This window comes from Phyllobates terribilis, unplaced genomic scaffold (assembly GCF_046119375.1).
Source record: "Phyllobates terribilis strain yellow unplaced genomic scaffold, ASM4611937v1 Scaffold_3__8_contigs__length_932513732, whole genome shotgun sequence".
Taxonomy (NCBI): Eukaryota; Metazoa; Chordata; class Amphibia; order Anura; family Dendrobatidae; genus Phyllobates; species Phyllobates terribilis.
The window spans coordinates 453765174-453782435 of NW_027362763.1; the positions used below are offsets into that span (position 1 = coordinate 453765174).

General features: G+C 40.7%; 1 protein-coding gene across 2 annotated transcripts in view; it reads right to left on the reverse strand.

Moving 5' to 3' along the window:
* ASCC3 (activating signal cointegrator 1 complex subunit 3) overlaps nucleotides 1-17262 on the reverse strand; it is a 702790-nt gene that overhangs the window by 105662 nt on the left and 579866 nt on the right. For both annotated transcript variants that reach the window (XM_073675761.1, XM_073675762.1), the window contains exons 31-34: nucleotides 15114-15251; nucleotides 14910-15030; nucleotides 11860-11992; nucleotides 9090-9215 (exon numbers count right to left, since the gene is read on the reverse strand). In XM_073675761.1, coding sequence (XP_073531862.1) covers nucleotides 9090-9215; nucleotides 11860-11992; nucleotides 14910-15030; nucleotides 15114-15251 — 518 coding nt within the window. The remainder of the gene's footprint in view (nucleotides 1-9089; nucleotides 9216-11859; nucleotides 11993-14909; nucleotides 15031-15113; nucleotides 15252-17262) is intronic.

The following is a 17262-nucleotide window of genomic DNA, read 5'->3' on the forward strand; positions in this document are numbered from 1 at the left end:
GAAAATATGGAAGAGGAGAAAATGGAAGCAACTTTTAAAAATACAGAAAATTAATTTCCTATTGCAGCAGCACAGACTCCCCCGATCTAAAGCCGTGCTCCGACCACTACTTAAATGACATTTTAGCATATCATGTCTCCACAGTACCACTATATACATTAGTAGCTATTATCCGCTAACATCTATAGGCAGGGCTGGTTTTACACAAATTGTGGCCCTGGCCAAAATTCAAAGTGTGGCCCCGCTGGCATCTACCACCTCTGAAAGAATCTCTGCTCCTGTGCCACCTCCACGCATATGGATCCCTTCCCAGGATGTTAATTCACGTCCTATGCTGGAAGTGGTTAAATAGGTTGTCCGGGCTAAATGTGATGACATAACCATTCACCAACAGGATCGCTGAGGGCTGTGATGGGCGGCAGCGGTCAGGTGACTTGAACAGCGCATCATCACAAAAACATCCAATGACACACCCTGCATTTTCAGAATTTCACAAATGATCATGGTATATTAAATTATTTTGATATACTGTTTGCTTAACTTTACAGCTCAGTAGCATTTCTTTCTATTTTATTCACATAAGATGCGTTGGCACTGCAGCCATAATTTACAACATTTAGAAAATATTCTATTTATACGTTATGGAGCCGATACATCATTCAATTTGCACCTTTTTTGGAGTAATTTCCTTTTTTTCTGCTGTTGTTTTTTTTTTTGCCCAATAGATTATCTCGTGCCCTTTCCAGGCTCTTTGCTGCTTTTCTGTTTTGTTCATCAATGTGGGTGCGGTGAGCCAATTCCATGTATTTCTCACCTAATTCATCATTTGCAACTTTTTAAAAAATTGCACTTTTTTTTGTTTAAATATGCTCTATTACTATCATGGCATTTTTTATAATTTATATTTATTTTTATTTTTATTACGCAATTGAAGACTACAATTGTCACAAAAAGGGCAAATTAGGACAGCACCTACAATAGGTACAGATTCATGGGAGGAAAAGGTATGCAGGCACGCCAAAAAGAGGACGATCCCTAGTCCTTGACAGAATCAAAGAAATAATGAAAAAGCGGTAACAGCATCCCAAAATAGACAAAGGGAATCTATTCTTTATTGATACATCACAAAATACAGGGGCAGAGCAACGTTTTAACCCAAATAAACAGACTTGTTTATCAAGGGCGAAATGTCGCTGTCTTCTTATATTTTGTGATGTATCAAAAAGAAGTTCCTTTTGTCTATTTTGGCACTTTTCCATAATTTATTTGAAGACTAATATGCAACATTTTAAAGGATCAGGAGACTGTTGACTCTAAAAATAAGAAAAAAAACAATCTTTGAATTTGTGCAAAATTAATATTTAATATTTTAATATTTTAAATTAATGCACATAATGAATTACCTTTCTCAAGTGGTAATAATGGGCTGGAGAAATTTAAGAAATAGTAGGTTAACACTTCAGGATAATTGTTTATGCCCTCTCTGATATCTGAAAACTCAACGAGAATTTCACTCAATGTGCCCAGGAATGTTTTTGATAGAGCCAAAAATGGTGTTATGGTGGCAACCTAAATTCAGCGATTCAACATGAATAAATAGGATCCTGAGAAATATTCTGGACACAACTAATATGCAATAATGGAAAGACATGGAAACTACTACCACGTCCTGAATAGTGAACGCACTGTTGGAAAGACTAATACAATAGATCTAAGCTGTCCAGAAAAATCTAATGATTTGTTGCCTCTATTATTCCATCAAATAGCAAACATGTCAGCTATTTCTCATTTGGTCTAAATTGATGTAGCAAGAATATCTGTAAAAACCGAAGCGGAGTAGGGAGAAAATGTAAATTAAAGATTGATGCCAAAGACCACATTAAATAAATAAATAATCTCGGAGGTCCGTGAATAAGAATGAGATTTCTCTAATGCATCCTATTAAACCAGTGCGCATGGAGCCTAAGATGTCACATGGCAAAACAACGCTCTGTTTTAGCCTATGACCACAAAACGCATCGACACAAATTCACGGAATAGTATTTTTTTTTAATAAGGCTTTTAAAAACGAAGTAAAGTCACTCCGCAGCACATGACACTATCACGGGAGAACATACGAGATTTCATGTATTTTAATTAACACTTTGTTTTACCATTTAATGTAACTACTATTACACCAGCACAGTGCAGTATGGCGACTGTAATGCCTTATTCACATTAGCTTTTTGGGCAGTATTTTATCAGTATTTGGAAGACAAATCATGTTGCAGATTTCAGTAGAATCCACAGCAGTCATTGGGGTAGAATTAAATATTTTACTTTGGACATTATCTGCATCATCAACAGCATTGAGAATACAGGGAAGTACTGACATCAACAAACCTGAGAGGTCATACAGTACAGTATTAAAGGGAAGCTGGCAGCAGGTTTTTAGACCCCAAACTAATGGCATCCATGTAAAGTCCCGGTAATGTTATTACATCCATACCTTTGTAATATAAGTCCGTGCCTCCACTTCATAGAAATCCATTGGCAACTTCTTATGAAAATGAGCTACAAGTGCAGTGGGCTTGGCCCTGGACTTACAGCTCCCAAGCTCCTCTCCCTCTTTCCCTGTCCATCGCCAGCCTCATGTCTGTGATTGACAGGTCAATCATCTCTTTGACCTGCTACCCTGCCGAGATCTCACACAAGTGCCATCAACCCTGGGGGCGGCACATGCGCAGAACGGGAATGAAGACACTTGAGCGAGATCTTTAGTGATGGAGCATGTCACAGAGAAGACTGACCTTTCAGTCATTGACTGGAGGCCAGCAGTGGGCAGGGAAAGCTGGCGAGAGGCCAGAGAGCTGTAAGTACAGCATAAGATTTGCTGATGGATTTCTATAAAATGGAGACACAGACTTCTAAAACAAAGGTATGGCCATAATCAACATTACAGGGACTTTACATAGATGACGGTAGTTTGGGATCTAAAAGTCTGATAACAGGTTCCCTTTAATAAACACTAACAATAAAAACTGTGCCACCCCCTGCCTGATGAACATAGCCTTCTTCCCCAGCACAATCCTCCTCGTAAAAACACAGTACAGATGTGAATCCATCAATGATAGATTTTCTTTGTAGGTTCCACGTCTGATTTTGGCTTACAAATACTGATGAAACACTGATCACAAAAACTGAAGAGTGAAGAAGGCGTAAGGCTCTGTGAGGCATTTTACTGTGCGCTATTGATACTGCACGATTGAAGCCATTGACTTATGGAACAATGAAGTATAAAATACATCTCTCTTGCAGAAACAATTGTGCCTTATCTCGTTTTCATGCCATTCTAATGACTTTGTAGAATAACCAACAGCCTGATATATAGATCTATTGGAAGAGATTCAGTATAACTTGTATTTTAGTCATTGAAATCCCTGGAGTTTGTATGTAGTCTGTATGGTTTGTATGGAGTCCAGTGGGCAGTCCTACTCAGTGATTGACAGCCATCTGCTGCACAGTCATACAGGGAAGACTGTCAATCACTGATTAGGACCGCCCACTGGACACATATCCATACAAACACCTGGGATTTCAATGAATAAAATGCAGATTTTACTGTAACTTTTCCAACAAAAATGACTATCAATCTGTTCAGCTCCTCCTGATCTATAACATCCTGCCAGCAGATGAGAAAACATTATCAATACAACAGGTTCACTTTAAAGCCCAATTACTTAGGTCAGTGTTCAGCTGAACAATGTTCATAGGAATACTTGCTTTCAATCAATACTTTAATTAAATGTGAGCATTAATTAAATGTAACATCGTGTCTGTCAGCTGATGGCCTCCCAACACTCCCAACAATGTTGCAACTTGTATGGGGATGGACCATAGTACTTACAATCATTTGTCCCAATACAGTCTGCAAATTCACAATAATTCCCACCAGGGAAGTTTAGCAAGTGCCAATGGACTTGCTATAATGTGAGCCCGTACTTGTCACAAGCAAAGTACATGCCAAAGTAAACGGGGATTAAAGGGGTTGTCCACTACTAGGACAACCCCTTCTTGAACTGAATGTTCAGCCCTGATTAAATAAAAAAAACTATACTCCCCTCCTGTGCTGCCGCCGTTTCAGTGGTGTCAGCACTCGCGGTCCCGGGCTGTGATGCGGTGGAATGACACGTGATGCCCGGTGCCCAATCAGCGCTAGAGTCACTGTCCCCGCCTCCTGTAGAACTGAACAAGAAGAGGAAGTCAGAGATCAGCGGTAGCTCTAGCTTCCTCTTTATGTTTGATTTGTCTGAAGGTGGAGACAGTGGCAGCAGTGCTGATTGGGCGCCTGGCATCATGTGTCATTCCACCGCATCACAGTCCCAGGACCGTGAGCGCCGACACACTACAGCGCCCAGCTACAAAGCAAATAGATTCTATGTATGGAATAGGGAAAAATGAATATGTTACTATTTTCACATCTGTGTTGCACATACCTGTTCTATACTTGTTTTTCACGGATACAGCATGTACCCATTATAATCTACGGTGCTATTCACATGACCATGTTTTTAAATGGATCATGTGTTCTTACAAAACTCACTGAGACACGTTCGCTTATTTCCGGTATCACGGATGAAAAGTGGCAATACAAGTCTATGGCCCCGTGAAAATCCGTGAAGAACACATACAGCACATGGATGGCATCAGAGTACAGTCCGTGTGCTGTCCGCATTTAACATTGTGGTGGATCGGAGAAGCTTTGTAATTTATTTATCCATCCGTGAAAAACACGGATAGTAAAAAATAGACACACGGATGACACTGATAACACACTGATCCAAAACACTGTTTACACCGGTACTATTTATTCACGTATGTGTTTAACACGGATGTGTGAATGAGGCCTAAAAGTCTGGAATAAGGAGAATACTGTGGCAGAGCACTTTACCTTCCACCATTGTTACCTAATTGCTATAGTCATCCAAGCTTAGGGAAACAATCTACTTACATTAGATCGCACCAGAAAGTTCTCAAGACTACATGACAAGTAAATGAACTTTCCTAAAAAGCCAATCATGTAGTGACTTAATGGAATGGCTGTTACGGAGCTCTCCTCCTGTGAGCCTCATTAGCCGCCTATTCAGCAAGTGGTGCTGACATTCCTATAGATGCGGCCCCCCGCCAGCAGCCACACCCTCCAAATCAGGCGCTCAATTACTCACTTAAGAATCCATTGCACAGACAATGGGGCACTGTGGCTCAACACATTTGGAAAATAACCAACAAAGCAGGGAGCGCAAACAGGGATATGTCATGTGTAGATTCCGAACAATGTCACTTAAATCCCCTTATTAGAGGCAAGACATAGCTCCCACTACACATGTAGCCCTTAGATGCCTGCACATGCACAGCACAAAACAATATAAATATAATACAAACGGATTGCTAGGTTCTTTATTTTACAATACAACACTGCAGCGTTTTTTGCTATTATTTTGTATTAAATGTCTTTTAATTGGCATATTCATTTCAACAATGTATGCGTTGTGTATTTCTTGTCAACAATTTGTTTTTATTTTGGACTATTTTTGTAGGCATCATATAACGGGGGGGGGGGGGGCATGTATTATAAAGCAGGCTTGTTTGACATCTATTTTTAATCAGTTTGTTTAAGGAAATCTGTTAGTAAGATGAACCCCACAGACCGCATATATATGCACACAGGTCTTGAAATGTTAATCCACTGGCACTTTTATATCTTCTATCTGTTTCATATGCAAAGGAGGCGATAAATGCTGTAGGTGTGACAGAGCACTTCAGAAACCACTGCCTCTCCAGGTTGTTTTCCTACCTAGCACCAGTCTTTTTAGCTTTATTGATATCTCACTTCCTATGTGACATCAATCACCAAGGAAGGAAATCAGCTATCAATCAAGCTACAGCTGCTGGTGTGGGATGGGAAAACAACCTGGGGTAGGCAGCGGATCCTTAAGTTCTCTGTCACACCCAGAGAACTTTATACCTCATTTGCATATGAATAAAAATGATAATTGATTGGGAATGCAGCAACAGATAGAAGATATAAAGGTGTGAATGGATTTACATTTCAAAGACTTGTATGGACATATATGTGATTTGGGGAGGGACTGATCTTGCTGATAGATTCCCTTTAAAGATGAAAAAAGAAACACATAACAAATGGTCACTTTACAAGGCAGATTAGAAACTATGTATATTGTATGGTGATTTCACCTTGGATGCAATACTAACAGATGCCTTGGTATGAAGTGTCACCCAACTCCGATCCTCAAGAACCACCATCAGGCCATACTTTCAGGAGTTCCTTGGTATTGCACAGATGATGGAATTCTTGCCTGTCCAGCTGATGCAATTATCACCTGAGTAATACTAAGGAAATCCTGAAAACATGACCTGTTGGTGGCTCTTGAAGACTGGAGTTAGGGAACACTGTGTTAGAGCATACCACTTTTTTTCTGTTGTTTTCATACCAAATTTTACAGAGCAATTCTCAGAATGCAATTTGAAACTTGCAGAGCTAAGTAGTGCCCTATAGAAGTCTATAAGTGCTTTATTATAGCTCTGTACAGCGTTCTAATAATGGTCATATGCATGTTGCCTAATACTTTATCAGCACAGATTGAAAAAAAATAATAGCTTAAATGAAATTAAACCAAACATAAAAAACAGCAGAGGCTAAAAAGTTTCCCAAGGAAGACATGGTAATTGGCGATAAATGACGGGGCTCCAAAGACTAGTATTTCATTCAAACAACTAGGGTGAAGAGGAGTAGGGTAGTCACCTAACTAAAATCTTCAACCTCTCCCTCTCTTCTGGTATCTTCCCCTCCTCCTTCAAACACTCCATCATTACTCCATTATTAAAAAAGCCCTCTCTTGACCCTTCCTGCACAAACAACTACAGACCAGTCTCCAATCTCCCCTTCATCTCTAACCTCTGGGAGCGCCTGGTGTACTCCTTACCAGTTACCTCTCCATTCAATCTCTTCTAGACCCTTCACAGTCCGGCTTCCACTCCCTACATTCTACAGAAACTGCACTCATCAAAGTGACCAATGACCTTCTGACAGCAAAACGTAACGGTGACTACTCTTTGCTCATTCTTCTTGTCCTCTCTGCAGCTCTCGACACCGTTGACCACCACCTCCTACTCTCTATGCTCCTTGCAATCGGTATAAAGGACACTGCTCTCTCCTGGTTCTCCTCCTACCTATCTGACCGCTCTTTCAGTGTATCCTTCGCTGGCTCCACTTCTTTACCCCTTCCTCTCACTATTGGGGTTCCTCAGGGTTCAGTCCTTGGCCCTCTTCTCTTCTCTCTCTACACGTCCCCAATTGGACAGACCAGCAGCAAATTTGGCTTTCAGTACCATCTTTACGCTGATGACACACAACTTTACACCTCATTCCCTGACCTTAATCCCACTGTACTACAGAACACCAGTGACTGTCTGGCCACAGTTTCCAACATCATGTCTGCTCTCTATCTGAAACTCAAACTTTCCAAAACTGAACTTCTGCTCCCGCCATCTACTCACCTCCCTAAATCTGACATCTCCCTCTCCGTGTGGCTCCACAATAATTCCGAGCGAGCAGGAGAACTGTCTGGGCATTGTGTTTGACACCAATCTACCTTCCATATACAATCTCTTGCCCGCTCTTGTCGCTTGCACCTGAAGAACATCTCTAGAATCCGCCTCTTTCTCACCTCAGAAACAACAAAAACCCTCACTGTTGCCCTGATCCACTCCTGCCTTGACTACAGTAAATTTCTATTAATCGGCCTCCCCCTCACTCGACTTTCCAGTCTCGAGTCCATCCTTAAAGCTGCAGACAGGGTCATCTATCTGGCTAATTGTTACTCGGATGCTTCCGCTCTGTGCCAGTCATTGAACTGGCTGCCCATACATTATAGGATCCAATTTAAATTGCTTGTTCTCACCCACAAAGCTTTCCACAGTGCGGCATCCCCTTACATCTCCTCCCTCATTTCTGTTTATCGGCCTACCAGTTCTCTAAGCTCCGTAAGTGACTTTCGAGTAACATCCGCACTAATCCATACCTCCCACTTCCGGCTCCAAGACTTCTCCCAAGCTGCATCTATTCTTTGGAATGCTCTACCCCAAGAAATTAGGACGAACCACAACCACAGTTTTAGGCGCTCCCTAAAATCACACCTGTTTAGGGTGGTCTATCATGTTCCCTAATCAAAGTCCTTTTATATTTTTATAGCCCATTCATTATTACTCCAAACATAAGTCTCCACCAAATTCCACCGAACCCAAAAGCACTACAAATACTGGCTGGTGATGAGCTCATGCAGCCTTTATCTATCCCTCATCCCCCCCACAAGATGGCTGGACCATCATTGTAAATAAGCCCCTGTACTTTGTGTCACCCCCACCTCATTGTAGATTGTAAGCTCTTACGAGCAGAGTCGTCATTATTTTTGTTTTAATTATTGTATTATCTTTAGCTATGTTACATATGACTGTTGTGTATGAACCTCTGCATTGTAAAGCGCTGCGGAATATGTTGGTGCTATATAAATAACGATTATTATTATTACTTAGCACACCATTCCTGGTAATCACGGGGTCTGAATAACAGGATCATATCAATCAAACTTATCAGCTATTCTGTTAACCCCTTGAAACCTTTGGGCTATTTTTATTTTTTATCCTACTAAAAAAAGCAATAAATTATGGCTAGCACATTAGCCATCTCAAAAATCTGATAGGAGCAATGATGAGCCTCATGAAAATGCCATACACATACTGCCCAGAATAGAAGCTGATCGGCCATACTGTGCAGGCTGACGGAGCTGTGGTGTTCTGCTCTGTACTCTGTTTCCTGCAGCTATGAGATGTATCAATATATTTTATTAAGGTTTTATTTCAACAGTAGTAACAGATAAAAAGGGTCTGGGGTAATACGTCTACTGTATGTTGCAGAACAAACTAAAAAAATGGCAAGAATTGTCTCTTATGGCAATGGCATATTTACTGAAAGAGACTTGGAAAATGAATCCTACCATTCAATAAACAAAAATAAATAAAAAATATTTCACCTCGGATTCATCAAAAGTCGACGGAAGAAGTAGGTCCATGTGATATAATCCATTGCATCCTGTTTTGAAGTAATGGTTCCAGCAGCAATCTCTGCATTTAAATGGTCAGACAGAACTTCCAGCAAACTACAAAAAAGGCACACATAAATCACACCTGAGTAACCCTAATCAATAATATCAAGCATGCATCCACTTCTAAGAAACAAATTATAGTCTATGAAGATCCAAGCTCTTACTCTACCTAAAATCTTATGAACTTTCAACCACTTTTTACTTATTTTTTGGCATTTTATACTTAGAAATAATTGCTTTAAAAATGGTGGTGTTGCCCTTGAAAACAGAGAACACCTTATCTCCACTTGTTGTCAGAAATGTGACTCACAAACATAACGCTACCATTAAAGTCATCTGAGCTTCCAATATTCAATCCGCTCTGAAGGCAAGAAAGCATCAGAATTAGAAATTTAGGTTTGAACATACAGGTGCTTCTCACAAAATTAGAATATCATCAAAAAGTTAATTTATTTCAGTTCTTCAATACAAAAAGTGAAACTCCTATATTATATAGTCATTACAAACAGAGTGATCTATCCCAAGTGTTTATTTCTGTTAATGTTGATGATTATGGCTTACAGCCAATGAAAACACAAAAGTCATTATCTCAGTAAATTAGAATACTTTATAACAACAGCTTGAAAAATGTTTTTAAAATCTGAAATGTTGTCCTACTGAAATGTATGTTCAGTAAATGCACTCAATACTTGGTCAAGGCTCCTTTTGCATCAATTACTGCATCAATGCGGCGTGGCATGGAGGCGATCAGCCTGTGACACTGCTGAGGTGTTATGGAAGCCCATTTTGCTTTGATAGCAGCCTTCAGCTCGTCTGCATTGTTTGGTCTGGTGTCTCTCATCTTCCTCTTGACAATACCCCATAGATTCTCTATGGGGTTAAGGTCAGGTGAGTTTGCTGGCCAATCAAGCACAGTGATACTGTTGTGTGTAAACCAGGTATTGATACTTTTGGCAGTGTGGACAGGTGCCAAGTCCTGCTGGAGAATGAAATTTCCATCTCCAAAAAGCTGGTCGGCAGAGGGAAGCATGAAGTGCTCTAAACTTTACTGGTAGATGGCTGCGCTGACTTTGGTCTTAATAAAACAGAGTGGACCTACACCAGCAGATGACATGGCTCCCCAAACCATCACTGATTGTGGAAACTTCACACTAGACCTCAAGCAGCTTGGATTGTGGCCTCTCCACTCTTTCTCCAGGCTCTGGGACCTTGATTTCCAAATGAAATGCAAAATTTACTTTCATCTGAAAACAACACCTTGGACCACTGAGCAACAGTCCCGGCCTTTTTCTCCTTGGCCCAGGTAAGATGCTTCTGACGTTGTCTATTGGTCATGAGTGGCTTGACAGAAGGAATGTGACACTTGTAGCCCATGTCCTCGATACATCTGTGTGTGGTGGCTTTTGAAGCAATGACTCCAGCAGAAATCCACTCCTTGCGAATCTCCCCCAAATTTTTGAATGGCCTTTTCTTAACAATCCTTTCAAGGCTGCGGTTATCCCGGTAGCTTGTTCCCTAATTTTTACCAATTTTTCCTTCCACTCAACTTTCCATTAATATGCTTGGATACAGCACTCTGTGAACTGCCAGCTTCTTTAGCAATGACCTTTTGAGGCTTACCCTCCTTGTGGAGTGTGTCAATGACTGCCTTCTGGACATCTGTTAAGTCAGCAGTCTTCCCCATGATTGTGGAGCCTACTGAAACAGACAAAGGGACCTTTTTAAACGAGTAGGAAGCTTTTGCAGGTGTTTTTTGTTAATTATTCTAATTTACTGAGATAATGACTTTTGTGTTTTCATTGGCTGTAAGCCATAATCATCAACATTAACAGAAATAAACACTTGAAGTAGATCACTCTGTAATGACTCTATATAATATATGAGTTTCACTTTTTGTATTGAAGAACTGAAATAAATTAACTTTTTGATGATATTCTAATTTTGTGAAAGCAGCTGTAAATTGAGAATAACACAATGTAACGAAAATTAGTAAGTGAGAATGGTAGCAAAGCAAACTGCTTAGTACTACTCAACATTTCATGTAGATTTAACATCTAACATTAATTGTTGCTTAAAAGCATAGTTATATTATGTATTTTAAGCCTATGCTAATGATACGACAACTATGGGGAAAACAGTAGGCTGTCACTTTGAGTATTCATCAGGGAGTTCTTCACCTTCAAGCTCCCTTATGAATTCACTTTTCAAGCATTGAACTTCTCATGAATTTTAGTGATGAATCCAGGAAGGCACATTTTATAAATTTCCAGCAACTACTATTGCAAAATAAAGAAAAATAATGATTAACATGAACAAAGTGGCTCAGTGGTTTGCACTGCAGCCTTGCAGCGCTGGGGTCCTGGATTCAAATCCCACCAAGGACAACATCTGCAAGGAGTTTGTATGTTCTCCCCATGTTTGCGCGGGTTTCCTCCGGGTTCTCTGGTTTCCTCCCACACACCAAAGACATACTGATAGAGAATGTAGATTGTGAGGACCAATGGGGACAGTGCCGATAATGTCTTTAAAGCGCTGTGGAATTAATGGCGCTAAATAAGTGAGTAAAATAAAATAAATAAACAATGTATATATTTACATATCTATCTATATCTATATATATATACACACACACACATATCTATACATATATACACACACACACACACACATATATATATATATATATGGCTTTCCTTACCTAGATTCAACAGGGAATGGTTCATACAGGAACTTCTTGTAGAAATCTTTTTTTATATCATGGACTAGGATGACCGCTTTGCCTTGGTCATCAAACTGAGGTCTCCCGGCTCGGCCCATCATTTGCAACACATCTAATAAAAAAGCAATACCCAACCTGTAAATGTGACCGTGTATATCAATTATAAGAACTATACAACTAAACATATACATGTCTGAATCAATCAATATTGCCATTAGCTGTGACATATTATGAATTGGGGCAATGCTGGAGATATAAATTTAAGGGAATGTCATGTCAGTTAGTTTGAAAGACACTACACAATAGAAGTGTGAGATCACATAATTCATCAATATGTGGTTCTCACAAGTTTGTATCATATAGAAGGGTAACTTGGCTAGATTTTCCATTCAATATTATGTCAGGTTGTGTATGATCTGTATATAAGATACAATGCACATACTTAAAGGGAGTGTATAAGCACACATTGACATTTCAAACACAGCACAGGTGATCAATGCACCCTCGGCGTGGCCAAACATTTAAGTGCACCTTCCCACCAACTATCTCTGGCTCCTATAAAGCCAGAACTGTCAATCAAGGAAGAGGAGGGTGGAGATGGGTGCAAAACAAGTAGGCAGGAAGGTGAACTGAACTGCTTAGACACACCAAGGGTGCAGTGAGCACTCGTGCTTGGTTTCAACAGTCATTTTATGCTGACAGACTCCCTTTAATAGCGATATATAGCATGATTACCATTATTATTAATTATTATAATGCCATTTATTCCGTGGCGCTTTACATGTGAAAAGGGGTCACCGACTGGCACAGGAGGAGAGAGGACCCTGCCCGCGAGGGCTCACAATCTACAAGGGATGGGTGAGGATACAGTAGGTGAGGGTACAGCTGGTCGTGCAGTGGTGTGCTGGAGCGAGGGTTACTGCAGGTTGCAGGCTTGTCGGAAGAGGTGGGTCTTCAGGTTCCTTTTGAAGGTTTCCACGGTAGGTGAGACTCTGATATGCTGGGGTACAGAGTTCCAGAGTAGGGGGGGATGCACGGGAAAAATCTTGCATGCGATTGTGGGAAGAGGAGATAAGACGGGAGTAGAGAAGGAGATCTTGTGAGGATCGGAGGTTGTGTGCAGGTATGTACCGGGAGACTAGGTCACAGATGTATGGAGGAGACAGGTTGTGGATGGCTTTGTATGCCATGGTTAGGGATTTGAACTGGAGTCTCGGGCAATGGGGAGCCAGAGAAGGGACTGACAGAGAAGATGCCGGGGAATGGCGTTATGTGTGTAACAACATAAGTGTGCCTACACACAGCCAATATACAGTGCATTGTGAAAGTATTTGGCCCCCTTGAACTTTTCTACATTTTGCCACATTTCTGGCTTCAAACATAAAGATATAAAATTCTATTTTTTTGGGGAAGAATCAACAACAAGTGGGACACAATCGTGAAGTGGAACGGAATTTACTGGATATTTTAAACTTTAAAAAAAAAATAAAAAAAAATGAAAAGTGGGGCGTGCAATATTATTCGGCCCCTTTACTTTCAGTGCAGCAAACTCACTCCAGAAGTTCAGTGAGGATCTCTGAATGATCCAATGTTGTCCTAAATGACTGGTAATGATGAATAGAATCCACCTGTGTGTAATCAAGTCTTCGTATAAATGCACCTGCTCTGTGATAGTCTCAGGGTTCTGTTTCAAGCGCAGAGAGCATCATGAAGACCAAGGAACACACCAGGCAGGGCAGAGATACTGTTGTGGCGAAGTTTAAAGCCGGATTTGGATACAAAAAGATTTCCCAAGTTTTAAACATCTCAAGGAGCACTGTGCAAGCGATCATATTGAAATGGAAGGAGTATCAGACCACTGCAAATCTACCAAGACCCAGCCGTCCCTCTAAACTTTCATCTCGAACAAGGAGAAGACTGATCAGAGATGCAGCCAAAAGGCCCATGATCACTCTGGATGAACTGCAGAGATCTACAGCTGAGGTGGGAGAGTCTGTCCATAAGACAACAATCAGTCGTACACCACACAAATCTGGCCTTTATGGAAGAGTGGCAAGAAGAAAGCCATTTCTCAAAGATATCCATACAAAGTTTTGATTGAAGTTTGGCACAAGCCACCTGGGAGACACACCAAACATGTGGAATAAGGTGGTCTGGTCAGATGAAACCAAAATCAAACTTTTTGGCCACAATGCAAAACGATATGTTTGGCGTAAAAGCAACACAGCTCATCACCCTCAAAACACCATTCCCACTGTCAAACATGGTGGTGGCAGCATCATTGTTTGGGCCTGCTTTTCTTCAGCAGGGACAGGGAAGATGTTTAAAATTGATGGGAAGATGGACGGAGCCAAATACAGGACCATTCTGGTAGAAAACCTGTTGGAGTCTGCAAAAGACCTGAGACTGGGACAGAGATTTATCTTCCAACAAGACAATGATCCCAAACATAAAGCAAAATCTACAATGAAATGGTTCAAAAATAAATGTATCCAGGTGTTAGAATGGCCAAGTCAAAGTCCAGACCTGAATGCAATCGAGAATCTGTGGAAAGAGCTGAAAACTGCTGTTCAAAAATGCCCTCCATCCAACCTCAATGAGCTTGAGCTGTTTTGCAAGGAAGAATGGGCAAGAATTTCAGCCTCTCGATGTGCAAAACTGATAGAGACATACCCCAAGCGACTTGCAGCTGTAATCGCAGCAAAAAGGTGGCGCTACAAAGTATTAACTCAAGGGGGCTGAATAATATTGCAAGCGCCACTTTTCATTGTTTATTTTTTAAAAAAAGTTTAAAATATCCAATAAATTTTGTTCCACTTCACGATTGTGTCCCACTTGTTGTTGATTCTTCCCCAAAAAATTAGAATTTTATATCTTTAGGTTTGAAGCCAGAAATGTGGCAAAAGGTAGAAAAGTTCAAGGGGGCCAACTATTTTCACAATGCGTTGTATATAGTTTCAGGTCTCCTGAACCATTATTTAGGGCAATGGGCCCCCAGTGTAATTATGCAGTTATGCCTTTTACAATACCTGTGATAGGATAATCCACATATCTTCTTGTTTTCCCATCATAGAATTCAGTGCCCTTCACGATAACCAGGTGAGCAGGGAAATTAACACCCCATGCCAATGTACTGGTTGCAATAAGAACCTGTGAGATATGGAAACACAATGTAAGAAAAATAAAAGCTTACTATCAAGTCAATCACAGGCCAATCTCTGGAAGTGACATACCTGGATCTTGCAGTTAACAAACAGCTCCTCCACTGTTTTACGGTCCCTTTCATGTAAGCCGGCATGATGCATTCCAATTCCAAATGCAAGCGTGAGCTTCAGGTTGGAATCCCTCAGCGTGGCAATGATATCATTCATCTGTACCAAACACAGAAGAAGGGAGCAGAGGCTTAGACTGCGATGAAAAAAATCATCTATCCCAGATTATTTAGCAAAATCACACTTTTTTCTTACCAAACTCTTCAAGTGGTCTCTAAATAGACCGTAGGTGTTAACAGGACTGGATTAAAACATTCCTTAAAGGGTAAAGATATGTGTGTAAATCTGAACTCATCATCTTTCCTCCATATTATGTATCTGATCTATCTATCACAATAAATGACACTAAGCTTTCCCTTGTACAGGAAATTCGCTGCCTCGGAGTAACCCTTGACCCTGCTCTGTCCTTCAAACCGCATACCCAACCTCTAGCCACCTCCTGTCTCCTCCAGCTCAAAAATATTTCCAGAATCTGTCCTTTCCTAACCCTCAATCTACTAAACTGCTTGTGCATGCCCTCATCATCTCCCACCTCGACTACTGCAACATCCTACTCTGTAGCCTACCTGCTAACACTTTTGCACCTCTCCAGACTGTTCTTAACTCTGCTGCCCGCCTAGTTCATCTCTCTCCTCGCTACTCCTCTGCTACCCCCCTTTGCAACGTATCCATTTCAAACTATTAACACTGACCTACAAAGCCATCCATAAACTTTTTCCTCTGTACATCTCTGAACTAATCTCTTGATATATTCCCTCACGTATTCTCCGGTTCTCCCAAGACCACCTACTATCCTCCACACTTATTCGTTCCTCACCCAATCTCCTACAAGATTTCTCCCGAATATCCCCCATCCTCAGGAATTCTGTGCCCCAACACGTCCGATTATCTGCCACATTCGGATCCTTCAGACAGAATCTGAAAATCCATTTCTTCAAGAAAGCTTACAACATTCAGTGGCCACGGTGCCGACTCACCACTACCAGAGCAGCTGCCTCACCAACATCAGAGCTGCTGCAACCCCCCAACCTACTGTCTCCTTCCCCATCACCCTGCAGAATGTAAGCCCACAAGGGCAGGGTCGTCTTCCCTCTGTACCAGTTTATCAGTGTTAGTTCATTTAATGTAAGTGATATCTGTATTTGGTAGGTAACCCCTTCTCATGTACAGCACCATGGAATCAATGGCGCTATATTAATAATAATAATGTGTGCAAAATTATGAGTCAGGCGTTTCATTTACTGGTATCATAGACTATTCTTACCAGATCTATGAGGAACATGACTGATCCATATTCTGCTAAGTTCATTTTCCAACACAATACAGAACCGTACAGCAGACTCTGCTACTGTGGAACAATGGAAACCTGACCGATACAAAATCTAACACTATTATGTGTTTGGTCGCAGGTTGGATGTGACTTTTCATCTATATACACATCAATGCACATGAGACTTGCATGTGACCTGTCTGTGATATGGCCGTTTTTTACTGAAACTGCTGCATGACAGCAAGTGGCTCAAATGTTTTTTGTTGCTTCTTTTCTGCAACCAATGTCCCCTTTGTCTGCAGATGAACCCTTTACACAAACATTTTTACTAAAGCCAATGAAGAACATAACGAGCCTACAGTATCAGAAAAGATGTGAATAGTATCCATACTGTGATTACTATTACTTTCCAAAACAAAAATAAGAACACAAAGCGGTGAAAGTTTTCCTGCAATATTATATTATATAGAAATATATATATATATTATATAGAAAACTTGTATCAAGATGGTGTGTTGTGTTCCATGTTAAAACTTTCTCTCCTACCACCCACCAATGTTACTGTGTCACGGAGTGGATGAGGATCTTCTGTAAGACTCAATAATTACTGCTTGATCAGGGTGAATATCAGGTTTCTTTTTTCTGTAATTTATATTGTTATTATTTATTATTATTATGTGAAAAGGGGTATCCATAATACAAAACAAGTACAATAATTATGAACAATACAAGTCAGCGACTGGTACAGGAGGAGAGAGGACCCTGCCCGCGAGGGCTCACAGTCTAGGGATGGGTGAGGATACAGAGTAGGTGAGGGTAGAGCTGTTCGTACAGCAGTAC